General features: G+C 41.2%; 1 protein-coding gene across 2 annotated transcripts in view; it reads right to left on the bottom strand.

Moving 5' to 3' along the window:
- Positions 1-2027: 2027 nt before the first annotated feature.
- The window catches only part of scn3b (sodium channel, voltage-gated, type III, beta), a 30575-nt gene continuing 21229 nt past the window's right edge, over positions 2028-11373 (bottom strand). The window contains exon 6 of one of the 2 annotated variants that reach the window (XM_080731405.1): positions 2028-2401. In XM_080731405.1, coding sequence (XP_080587531.1) covers positions 2395-2401 — 7 coding nt within the window. In that variant the 3' untranslated portion in view covers positions 2028-2394. Of the gene's footprint in view, positions 2402-4221; positions 4315-11373 lie in introns of those variants that run through there. The other variant, XR_013962249.1, reaches the window with a different exon arrangement.

Genomic DNA, 11373 nt, shown 5'->3' with positions numbered 1-11373 from the left:
TGTCAATACTTAATAAACTTGACCTTTCACTCTGTAATTAGTTGTCTCTTTTCTCCTCTACACCAAAGCTCTTTGCCAAAAATAGCTGATCTACAAGCTCACAACACCTCGATCTGCTATTTTTATATGGATACTGTGGTTCAAGTGGTTAATATAAAAAAGGAGAAAGAAAAGTTTCTATCACACAAAGATTTGACGGCCTCCCTGTAGTAACTCTGAGGACCCCCTAGGGCTCCCAAACCCCCCGTTAAAGACCCCTGCTCTATGGGAAAAAATGAATGGCAGATTTCTGAGTGGTACCAATAAACCACTGAAGGAACATTAAAGGAACACATCTCCCATTTTGAACATATCTTCATATAATCAGTCTTTACTACTGCTCATTATGGTGCCATTCGTGTCTACTCTTGTGACTGAGAGGAGGGCTGAGAAACCTGCCTTCCGAATGGTAACCCTTTTCTTTTCTCCTTTCAATGAATGAAAGAATAATAGCTTATATTTCAGCTTGCTAGCTGAAGTTTCTATTAGCTTGGGAATCCCCATAGTAGGCATGGTTTCTCAACATAGAGTGATTATCCTAATTCTTATTCTTCGTGCTCGTTCTTATAATAAGTATTATTGAGGTCCAATGATATGAAGATAAGGCTGAAGTGCTCCTATAATTAGGTTAATCATCAAAACAGCACTCAGTGAATTGTGAGCAGTTGTACAGATCAAAATGAAGAGCGGCTGTATTACTTACAGCAGTTGTGCTCGAAATTATTCAACCCCCTCTGAAAATGAGGTTTATTAGTCTAGCCGCTGTTCCTTTAACTTTGAACGTGTGAGTGAACTATCCTCAAAACCGTACTTTTAGGAACATTCATTGCTTGATTGTCTACCAACCATCCTTATGTGTAACATTAAAAAGTTATTCAGATAATATTTATGTTATTAAAAGTTATTAAAATATTAATTCTGTGGTCCTGAGCATGTATTTGTCATACTAACAATCTATGATCAAAAGTAATCTATTCAACCCTCTTACCGTAATTTCAACCTCGTTACCATATCATTTTAATCAAAAATAAACAAAACATTACTTAATCTGCGCACAAGAGTTTGACCTATTGTCCTTTAAAGAGCTTAAAAAGGAAAAGGATATAAAACAATTGCAAAGGCACTGAATGTTCCAAAAAGCACAGTTTTGAGCAAGTTAAAAGTCAGTTTCTACACCAATGAACCACAATTTCAGAGGGGGTTGAATCATTTCGAGCACAACTGTACATCCACTGCTTCACAACCGCATTTATCTGAAACTCATCTCCAAAAAACCGACAGCGCCTGATTTGCCCTGCCTGGTCTTGGAGGGCCACTAAATCATTGCTTCTCAAAACTTTTTTTTTCCCCCAAGGACCCCCGTAACTCCGAAGAGTGTACAAATGGATCCATCATGTGTACGCACTTCAGAGTCACAGACCTGTAAAGCCTCTATCAGAGTCCAGGGTGAAGAGCTATTCACTTCACCGCGGTGTAGTTTTCTAGCTATCACCTAAAAATACATAACAAAGCCTAGGTGATAGCTAGGAAACTACAACACGGTGGAGTGAATAGCTCTTCACCCTGGACTCTGATAGAGCCTTAAGGCCTCATTTGGAACGCCGTCTCGAGGGGTCCCTGGACCCCCACTCTAACAACCGCTGCACTTAAAGGAGTAGTTCACCCCCAACATTTTTCTATTGAATACTCATGCCATGGAGACTTGAGTTCAATAATATTTTTAGTTTTTTGTCGCATTCCTAAGACAAAATGTGATTATAGTAAATTCACCCCCATTGATTCCGGATGGGGACCCGGATGCATGCCCTTGTTTTGGGACCCAAATGAATGGCAGTGGATGGGGAAACCGTCAGGGTACTTTTTTTTTCTTCTTTTTTTTCCTATTGACAATTGTTGTCTTAGGAATGCAACAAAAAACAAAACATATTATTGAACTCAAGTCTCCATGGCATGAGGAATCAATAGAAAAAATGTCATTTTGGGGGTGAACTACTCCTTTAAATGAATGGACAGGAGAGAAAAAGCAACGAGCACTAGTAGTGGGAACATGTTTAGTTAACAGCTCATCACGTCACGTGACCAAAACTACATAGGAGACGATTCCCCTGCTGCTGCTGCTGTTTGCTGCTGACACCTTCACTAAGGCCCAGTTCACACTTCGCCATGCCACCACCTCCACCACCAACACGTCACTCAGCCTCCAAAATAACCCATTTCTTTTCAAGTGAAAACAAAAAGAAGAAGGTATTTTGTGTTGACGGTATGACAAAGTATGTACGTAGGCTTCAAGTGTAGAGTTCTGCCTCTTCCAGCTGCGAGTACGGATGCAGAACCAGCAGCTGCGTTTCTCTCAGGTTAGTACCTGGAACACAAGACAGTTTGACTTTTATTCCTCGTTGTTATATTATGTTTATCTTATCGGTAAAGCCTTTATTCAATAGTGACAGTGGAGGGACGACAGGAAATGGCATGGTGAGAGAGATGGACTTGCAGCAAAGGGCCTCGGGTGAGTGGCCTGGGATCCAGATTCCCAGTTCGGCTTTTTGTTTTTTTCTCTCATGTTGCTTCTCAGTGGATCCTACTTCCAAAACTGGCCAGACTGAGAAGCAAAGTGAAAAATAAAAGAAAAAAAGGAAAGGACTGAGCCTTGATGTGTTAAAGGAACTCTATCCGGGCCCTTCTATTACACATTTAATGAAAATCCCTTATGGACATTGGCCGGGTTTTCCAAAGCGATTTTAGCCCAGCGTAGCTCACGCATGGTCGTAGAGACCAAGCCCCGAGCGCCATGTTCCCGTGTTTACATGGGTTCGGGCAGAGCAACTTAATTTGCCCCTTACAACTACACCAACATTCAGATTTCACAAAGTGGTTAATAAAGTCTTACTTCTGTCTAAATACGGTACGGCATTGTATAATTACCTGTATCCTCCATTAAGCACTTTGTTTTTGAAATCTGAATGATGGTGTACTTGTCTTGTAGGGGGCTAAATAAGTCGCTCTGCCCGAACCCATGTAAACCTGGGAACATGACGGACGACCATGCGTGAGCTACGATGGGCTTTGGGAAACCCAGCCATTAATGCATCCCAATCCTAGACCCAAGAGCATGTAAATCAACAGAACATATAATGAATGCAACTTGAATGTTTTGCAGGATTAAGGTCCTTACACATGATCGGAAGAGTTCGTTTTGCACAATTAATTCGCATACATTTGAACTGGTTTGGGTCCTGAGTACATGCAAGCAGAACGTGAACGATACACAACAAATTGCCAGATTGATGTGCGATATTCGGGATGTATTTTGGTGTCGTTTTATTCGCCAACTCTCCCAGTGTGTAAGGACCTTCATACTGTTACTCTCAAGTAGAGATGCAGAGATTGTCATCTCTGCATGTCAGTGGAACATGCATTTCAGGCCACTTAGCAGCCTTCACCATCAGACCAGCTTTGACTACAAGCAGTGATAAGGCCTTTCTTACAAACAAAACATTGTTCATATAGAATTATAGATGGTACAGTGTGTTGTCTGGCAGCACACAGTAAGTATTGTCCAGTGAAGAAGACTACAGTGAACGACGGGTGAGCACAACATGGACAACTGGTGACTGATACGGTGTGCTCATGACGGCAGGGTGAAAAACTCTCGCACAATGAGGGTGTTGAAGCAACGAGATTCAATTACAGTCCTACACCCTTAACCACTTAACTCCAGATTTGAACTTTTGGTGTTCTTACTTTTTCGTAACGTATCGACCTACTTTATCATACAACGGCGTCGCACAAAAGCATCAAAGGTAGCAGATCAAGCATGCGGCACCACGTTTTGTGCTTGATCCACTACTTTTGCTGTTTTTGAATATGAATCGTCAAAAGAAACTTTTTTTTTGGGGGGTTTCCAACCGACAGACACGACATCATTCGCCATGCGTGGCGAATACTAGCCGGTCGACAGGCTTGAGAGCTTGTAGACCTGCTATTTTGAAAAATATCATTCATATCATGTTCTTTACATTCCTAGAAAAAAGTTTGCCTACAACGACATGTCCAAAATAGGTCCGGCCAGGTTTAAAGTGGTTAAGGTGAAGAGGCACAAATGATGAGTTTACAAACGAGAGAAATGATCTGTTTCAGTCTGGTTCAGACTGAGAGACTGAGTCAGCATGTCAAATACCGTGCGGGGTCACTGTCACTGTCACTGCAACGGGAGCGCTAACGACTGGAACCAGGGGACAGGGTAGGGGGTCCGAGGGGAGAGCTATGTAGTCTTTCCTGCAGACAAGATCGGTAGAAAAACACATCCTATAGTCAGGGATCCACAAGCCCAAAAAGCTCAAGGAATAGGGTTGAACCTGTGATGTCATGCCGTACTTTCTTATTTCTGTTTTATCTATTAGTTTGGGCATTAAGGTCCACAGAATGAGAGGCCTGCTCTGCCGGAAACATCGCAAAAAAAAGTTATGGCCATTCGTATTCACTGTCCCATCGACTTCACTATACAGGAAAAGAAAAATATTAAAAAAATAAAAAATCTGCTTTAAGTACAGTAGCATGTGAGGGGTCAAACTAGGGGTTCTTCATGATTCTGAATCCATTGTAAGCATTTGTTTTGCATGAGAAAACATTCCTTGGGCTAAAAACGGCCCCACAAAACTGTGAAAAGTGATGACTCATCAAAAAAAAACAAAGTGAACATCAATACAGCATGGGATTGTGCACAATATCTTATCCCAATGACAGCAACATATTATTCAAAATCTTGGGTCTGAGATGCAAAGTCATATCAAATGGTGCTCCGTGGCTCAAATGCCGAATAAATAATAGATCTTGATGTGAAAAGGGTTGAAAACCACTGCTCTATGCCAGTGGTTCTCAACCTTTTCAGGCCAGGACCCCCAGAAATAATCATATTTCAACTGGGGACCCCCCACCATGATGAGCACTAAGAGTTGAGGCATTACATTTTGTATAACATGGTTCTATTGTGAAAATATCAGATCTACATGCTCACAACGCCTCGCATTGCGAGGCGTTGTGAGCATGTAGATCGGCTATTTTCACAATTTCTGTCTCTAATGTTTGACAGTTTGGCCAATGTTTAATTTGTCGTATTAAGGTGAGACACTACAGGTGAATAGGGTAAAAAAGTTAACTAATAGCTATCACAATGAAACTTCTCCAGTTGATTACTTACATTAAGACTAAGACTTTTTATATTACAAGTTTTCTGAAATTACATCATTAGATATGCAAATTAGGCATTATATGCGCTAATAATGGCTAATTTGCATACTTTTCAGGTACATAAATCTGAAGATTGGATACAACCAGGTTCAAAATTATTGTTTCATTTTCTTGACATATTAGAGACTTAACAAATTACAGAGGGGATTTTTGATATCTATTTGTATCATTCCATAAATCAGAAAATAGTGTCAACAGGCATAAAAACCCAATTTTCGCCATGTTTTTAGTGACAAAATGTGATGTAAAACAGGCTATGAATGATATATCAACAAACCCCTCTGTAAATATCTTCAGGATATAGATAAGAATAGAACTGGAAGGTTTGGTGTATGTGGGTGCAACTGAAGTGGAGATTTATGTTCCTAAGTATGAGGAAAAACACATTTTGAGAAAACGGCCTTTAAAGATCGGACACACCTCCATCCCATTGAAACCAATTGTAACTTCAAACTCCATTTTAATCATGTTAGATTCATCAAAAATACCTGTCCTCGGTTCTGGTGACTCATACTGCCCACCTAATACGTGAGGGGGCCATGTTTCTTTGATTTATCTTTTATTTATTTTTTATTGTCTATATATATCTATATTTTATGAAAAATGTATGAAAACAAATGCTGTTAACTCGGCACCTTCACATATGAAAGGAACATCTATATGAGTATTTTGAACGTTAATTTTGCATTAGTTTGAAAGAAGGCATGTTTAGGAAGCAAAATATTAAATAATCTCATTTTTTTTAATTTTGAATTTTTACATGTTTTCACCTGCCATGTCTCACCTTAAAAAGTCCTTAAATTGTCACAGAAATGTGCAGATACCCTCTATACACTTAAACTTTATGTTGGTTTGTTTACTGTTGAGTGAGAAAACAATGTTGCACATTAAGTTAATCATCTGGGGACCCCCCATCTGGGGACCTGTACGTCCCGACCCACAGGTTGAGAACCACTGCTCTATGCCACCATTCAGCATATTATTTCTATAGCTACTTCATCAAAAGGAGACAGAGAGAGAGTGTGCACTGTAGAAAGTGTCTTCTCTCTGAGACCCAACAGATTATCTGTGGAGCCGAACAGGCAGATTGGAAGAAAAACACATCATTCTGTAGTACTGCAGTGCTGTAGGACCCCTGTGGTGCTGCAGGCATTGTATGCAAGTGGTTCTCAATGATTTTCATGTCAAGGACCCCTACGTATTTGGCCGCGGACCCCCATCTAAAAAGATTTGCGTAAAACAAATGATTTAAAAATAATAATAATTCAATAGCTGATCTGGAAACTCACAGGAGCTTCCATGTATAAAATAGGGTTAAAGGAGTAGTTCACCCCCCAAATGACTTTTTCTATTGTCACATGCATGGAGTTCAGTAATATTTTTTTGTACATGTCGCATTCCTAAGGCTAAAATGTGATTATAGTAAATCTACACCCATTGATTCCGGATGGGGACCCGAATGCATGGCACTGGATGGGGAAACCATCAGTGTAAGTTTACTAAAATATTTTTTTTGTCTTAGGAATGCGACAATAATATATTATAATATAATATTATTGAACTCAAGTCTCCATGGCATGAGTAATCAATAGAAAAAAAGGCATTTTGGGGGTGAACTACCCCTTTAAAGTGGTTAAATTAACACATTTTCCTGGGGACCCCCTGGAACCCCTTTGGGGTCCCTGGACCCCACTTTGAAAACCACTGTTCTATGCCACCATGCAGAATCCACCACGATTAAACTCTGAATTGATTAATACAATTCAATTCATCATACTACTAGTGCTATGGGATAATGCTATGCATCACGATGACTTCATTGACCAGAGTCTCAGTAGCAATTTCCGCAGAATGATAGAGAATGTAGAGAATACTATAATTAATCTAATTCAGCCGTCCGAGGCCATGGACATCAGACCTCTTAATTGGATTGGATTTTTCCATTCCCATTTAATGGGCAACATATCTTAAACCACAACACTTTCAGTAAGTGCTCCTTAAATACTTCCCTGATGCATTGCATTTATAAAGAAAAATATAATTCATTCTCATCCTTACGTGACCTAATACTGTAGATCTCCAATTTCGGATATACGTCCATTTACATGTTCTTTCTTTCTTTTTTTCTTTCTTTCTTTCTTTCTTTCGAATACATAATGGACCTTGATGTGAAAATGGTTGAAAACCAATGCTCTATGCCAGTGGTTCTCAACTTTTTCAGGCTGGGACCCCCAAAATTATCATATTTTAACTGGGGACCCCCCGCCCTGACGAGCACTAAGAGTTTTTGATTGATTGAATTGAAGACTTATTAGGAGATCCTAGGAAAGCACTTGGCTTATTTACACAAGTTCAGGCATTACATTTTGTATAACACGGTTCTATTGTGAAAATAGCCAATCTACATGCTCACAGCGCCTCGCATTGTGACGCGTTGTGAGCATGTAGATTGGCTATTTTCACAATTTCTGCCTTTAAGTTACATCCATTTACATTGTCTGTCTTTCTGTCTGTCTGTCTGTCTGTCTGTCTGTCTGTCTGTCTGTCTGTCTGTCTGTCTTTCTTTCTTTCTTTCTTTCTTTCTTTCTTTCTTTCCCTCCCTCCCTCCCTCCCTCCCTCCCTCCCTCCCTCCCTCATTCATTCATTAATTCATCTATAATGACATCAATGGTTGGCAGCCAAGGCAGCCGGTCTTCCCTGCCAGCATCCATCCATCTATAAAGTGTTTTCCCTCAGTTAGCTGAATGTGTAGAATGTGTGTGGTCAGGGGTGTCGCACCAAATTCTGGGCCCTGGGTTCAAGGATTCACTGCGGGCCCCCCATGAATGTTCTTCATAGGGGGAGGGGGTTTAACCCATTTAGACTGGGAACACAATATTACGCGTTATTTTGTGCTTTAACTATTGAAAAATAGCAGATATACAAGCTCACAGCAAGCTTGTAGACCTGCTATTTTTGAAAAATCTTGAACATTTGTGCAAGTCTTTGAATATTTCAGTTGTTTTTTTTAAACCTATGTTTCTATGTCAGTGGAGCTCAAACCTTTTCATGTGAAGGACTCCCCAAAACGATATGTATTTGGCCACGGACCACCATCTCAAAATATTTAGTTCCAGGGACCCCCCCAGAAGAAAATACATTAAAAAAATACATTATATTCAAAGATTTGCACACATTTTCACGACTTTTCAAAAATAGCAGATCTGCAAGCTCGCAGCCTGTGAGCTTGTATATCTGCTATTTTTCAACAGCTAAAGTATAAAATAATCAAGGCCCCTCCACCTTGGGCCCTAGTAACTCAGTCCCACTTCCCTCCCCCCTTGTGACGCCCCTGCCAGCATCCATCTATAAAGTGTTTTCCCTCAGTTAGCTGAATGTGTGTGAGGTGCCGTTACACAGGTCAATACCCATCAGTCAGATCATGGCTGTACAGACCATTAACTCTGGCACTGATGGCTCTGCTGCCTTATAAACACCCGCTCGCTTAATGTGGTCCTGTCACATCGCGTCTTTGGATCATTTCACTTTACATTGATACAACATGGCTACTTATTGGCTGTGCAGTGACGGAGAGCCACCTACCGCCTGACCTCACAGGGGAGTCGCAAGGGGGGGGTAGTGGGACTGAGCTACTAGGACGCAAGGTGGAGGGGCCTTAATTATTTTATACTTTAGCTGTTGAAAAATAGCAGATCTACAAGCTCACAGCGCGGCACCGAGTGCCGCGCTGCGAGCGAGCTTGTAGATCTGCTATTTTTGAAAAGTCGTGAAAATGTGTGCAAATCTTTGAATACCGGTATATTGTATTTCTTAAGCGAACATTTGTAACTCAAATTTTGCTTCTGGGGGGTCCCTGGAACTAAATATTTTGAAATGGGGGTCCGTGGCCAAATACATATGATTTTGGGGGTCCTTCACATGAAAAAGTTTGAGCACCACTGACACAGAAACACAGGTTTTTCAAAAAAGAAATCCACGGTTAAAAAAATATAGCAGATCTACGAGCTCGCAGCGTGCCGCACTGTAAGCTTGTATATCTGCTATTTTTCTATAGTTAAAGCACAAAATAATGCGTAATAATGCGTTCCCAGTCTAAATGGGTTAAACCCCCTCCCCCTATGAAGAACATTCATGGGGGGCCCGCAGTGAATCCTTGTACCCAGGGCCCAGAATTTGGTGCGACACCCCTGTGACCTCACAACACTATTTTGTCTCTGTCGTGTCGGGTGGAAACCTCATTGTGTCCATTACTGTCCAAGACATTTACTTTTCAGGATTCAAATGAAGAAATAGCAAAAGTAGCAGGTCTACAAGCTTGAAATGCGACGCTTCGTGCCGCGCTTCGAGCTTGCGGATCTGCTACTTTGGATGCTTTTGTGTGACAATACAGTTTGATAAAGAAGGACGTTAATTGACAACAAAAATAATACGGAGATAAGAGGTTTCTGCCCGACAGCAACAATATAACATCCTAGTGCAGGGGTCGGCAACCCAAAATGCTGAAAGAGCCATATTGGACCAAAAAAAACCAAAACAAATTTGTCTGGAGCCGCAAAAAATTATAAAAGCCTTATATATCATCGTTGTCGGGTGGAAACCTTGTTTGTCTAAAACTTCGTTTTGTGTTTATCATTTAGAAAATGAACTAAACTAGTGAAAACAGCCGATCTACAAGCACACAACGCCTTGTGTGCTTGTAGATCTGCTGTTTTCACTACTTTTGTGCAGCCTTATATGATGAAGCAGGGCTTTACTTTGCGAAAAAAAAAACATACAAATTTGAAACTTGGAGATACAAAGTTTCTGCCCAACAGTGACCAAAAAAAAAATCCCCCCATCTTTTTCCATTTTCATACATTTTTTAAAAAGCGACAGGGAGCCACTAGGGTGGCGCTAAAGAGCTGCATGCGGCTCTAGAGCTGCGGGTTGCTGAACCCCGTCCTAGTGGATGTCCTCACTTCAGGGCCCTTTTTCTGCACAGGCACACTAGGCACCTTGCCTAGGGCCCGTCATGGGGCAAAATGCACCCTTTTTCAAGACAAAACTGAAAGACAAACTACTGAGAAGCATCACATCGAGATGCATTGTGTGCTTGTAGATCGGCTATTTTCAGTAGTGGAGTAGAAGTAAAAGTATTGTAAATCGGAAATACTCAAGTAAAGTACAAATACCTTGGGGGGGTGCTGTAGTCTTTACATATGAGCTGGAGGGGAGCGATTTACATTATATTAGCCTATTAATCATTGTTTGGTGAGGAGGGGAGCGACTTGCATTATACTACTACATTATAGTACCCGTTTTTAACCAAGAAAAACAAATAATATCACGGAAAAAACTAATCTTTTTGCATGCGCGTGCGCATGGGGAACATCGGCCTGTGCCTATAGGGCCCAGTTTGACATTAATATGGCCCTGGATGTCCTGTTTATCTTTAGATTCATTCAAGAAGCTCAGCTGAGTCACTGGTTCAAGGTTCAAGGTCACATTTGTTCCTCATTGTTAAGTCTTGTGTACAGTCAGGTACACAACCTACTGAGAGAGTAGAAGGGTCTTGTTCTGCTACGGAGCAGGGTTGCTGTACGTCAGGGTTCCCCAATTAGTTTTCCCCAAGGGCCGAATTATAGGGTACCAAGCCGAGGGCCACAACATTGCAGGGGGTGACGGTGGTGTTCCCAGTTTTCGTCGTCGAAAATCTTGTATGTCCAAAACCGTTCGTTTTGAATTTATCATATTAAAAATGATTTAAACTAGTGAAAACAGCCGATCTACAAGCACACAACTAGATCTGCTGTTTTCACTACTTTTGTGCGACGGCCTTGTATGATTAATTTTGCTAAAGAATGTACAAATTTGGAGATACGAGATTTCCACCCGACAACGACGATATACTAGTGTTGTTGCTGCTCTTATACCACCATTATTACTGGGGTTGGTGGGGGCCAAACAATAGCCCCCCGCGGGCCGCAAATGGCCCGCGGGCCGCCTATTGGGGAACCCTGCTGTACGTGATGTGGAAGCTGAGCTCCCTTAAGGAGGAGATCCCATGACATTGATTGGTGGTGGTCGCTTCTACATGATACAGCAACC

The sequence above is a fragment of the Nannobrachium achirus genome (assembly GCF_963921795.1).
Source record: "Nannobrachium achirus genome assembly, chromosome: 8".
Lineage (NCBI taxonomy): Eukaryota > Metazoa > Chordata > Actinopteri > Myctophiformes > Myctophidae > Nannobrachium > Nannobrachium achirus.
Note: the sequence above shows the minus strand (reverse complement) of the source record. Positions and strands in the feature narration are given on the sequence as shown.